Here is a 1,279-nt window from a genome sequence, read left to right on the forward strand (position 1 = left end):
TGCAGCCTTCAGGGTCTGAGGGTCCCTTGTATCACAAAGCTAAAGCTCTTGCTAGAGCCTCAGCTGACAGGGTTGGCTATCCTCCCCCTCTGTTGTGTCAGTCAGCATGTGCTCTAGGAAAGAAGGACAATGTGCCTCCTGGGTTTGAGTTGGGTGAGCTATAGAGGTGTCTCCTTGAGAAGGATGGAGTGGGTTCTTCTCTTCCCTTTGAAGCAACAGGACTTCTGGAAAAGTGTCCTGTTTATGCCATGGAAAGAGAGAGAAGAGTTTTGGGGGCAGCCTAAAAAAGAAAGAAAGAAAGAAAGAAAGAAAGAAAGAAAGAAAGAAAGAAAGAAAAAGGACACTGTGCTGCTTCCTGAGAGTCCCATGAACGGCCTATAAGGAAGATTTTCAATGACCAGGGTTGAAATAAAACCCTCACTCTGGCCAGAATCAGCCCTGTCTGGATAAAGACTCTCTCTAGGGTCTTGCCCTGCCTCTCTCCTATATTTTTGGTCCTACATAGTAGGAGAAGAGGTGAGCTCAGCATGACAGGTAAACAAAAAAGAATATATGGATCAATGAAAACCCACTATGCAACTTGCAAAGGTCTTGTAATATAAACTGCCTGCCTGTGGTAGTCCAGCAATATCATCTCATACAAGAAGACCTTGTTGTTCAGATTAAAGGACATTTCCTTGAAAGCTTACACACATATTTTACTAAATAAAAAGGCACATGAAACAAATATATTGAAAATTCATATTGTTATTGAAACACAAGTGCTTCGGAGACAAAAGTACAATAACATATTGTTAGTAGCAGAAAAAAATTTTCATCTCTATCTGGTGCCTGGGCTAGAGTGACACTCCAGGGCTCCTCCACAGACTTCAGGGAAAGATGTTCTGGAAAGGAGGAGAACTTCTGAGACCTCACAGCCTCTTATAGCGACTGTATTGTTCTCTCCTCTTCCAAAACCATCTCTACAATGAGTGAGAAAAAGGAATTAGTTCAGTGTAGTAAACTTTTAGGACCATAATTGCAAAAACATATCATGTAAATTTGTATATCAGTGTTACATTATACTGAATAGATGAACCTGGTTTCTTACTCTTCTAATTCTATGTGGGGCCGAGGGGCTGAGTGAGGGGCCGAGTGAGAGGCTGACAGGCCGAGCGAGGGGCCGAGTGAGAGGCCGAGTGAGAGGCTGAGAGGCTGAGTGAGAGGCCGAGTGAGAGGCTGAGAGGCTGAGTGAGGGGCCGAGCGAGAGGCTGAGGGGCCGAGTGAGAGGCTGAGAGGC

General features: G+C 44.7%; 1 protein-coding gene across 1 annotated transcript in view; it reads right to left on the reverse strand.

Moving 5' to 3' along the window:
• Window positions 1–731: 731 nt before the first annotated feature.
• Window positions 732–1,279, reverse strand: part of LOC114625816 (rhox homeobox family member 1-like) — a 5,200-nt gene continuing 4,652 nt past the window's right edge. Inside the window, exon 5 of the mRNA XM_028773177.1 lies at window positions 732–962. Coding sequence (XP_028629010.1) covers window positions 912–962 — 51 coding nt within the window. The 3' untranslated portion in view covers window positions 732–911. The remainder of the gene's footprint in view (window positions 963–1,279) is intronic.

Source organism: Grammomys surdaster, unplaced genomic scaffold, assembly GCF_004785775.1.
Source record: "Grammomys surdaster isolate TR1022 unplaced genomic scaffold, NIH_TR_1.0 222, whole genome shotgun sequence".
Taxonomy (NCBI): Eukaryota; Metazoa; Chordata; class Mammalia; order Rodentia; family Muridae; genus Grammomys; species Grammomys surdaster.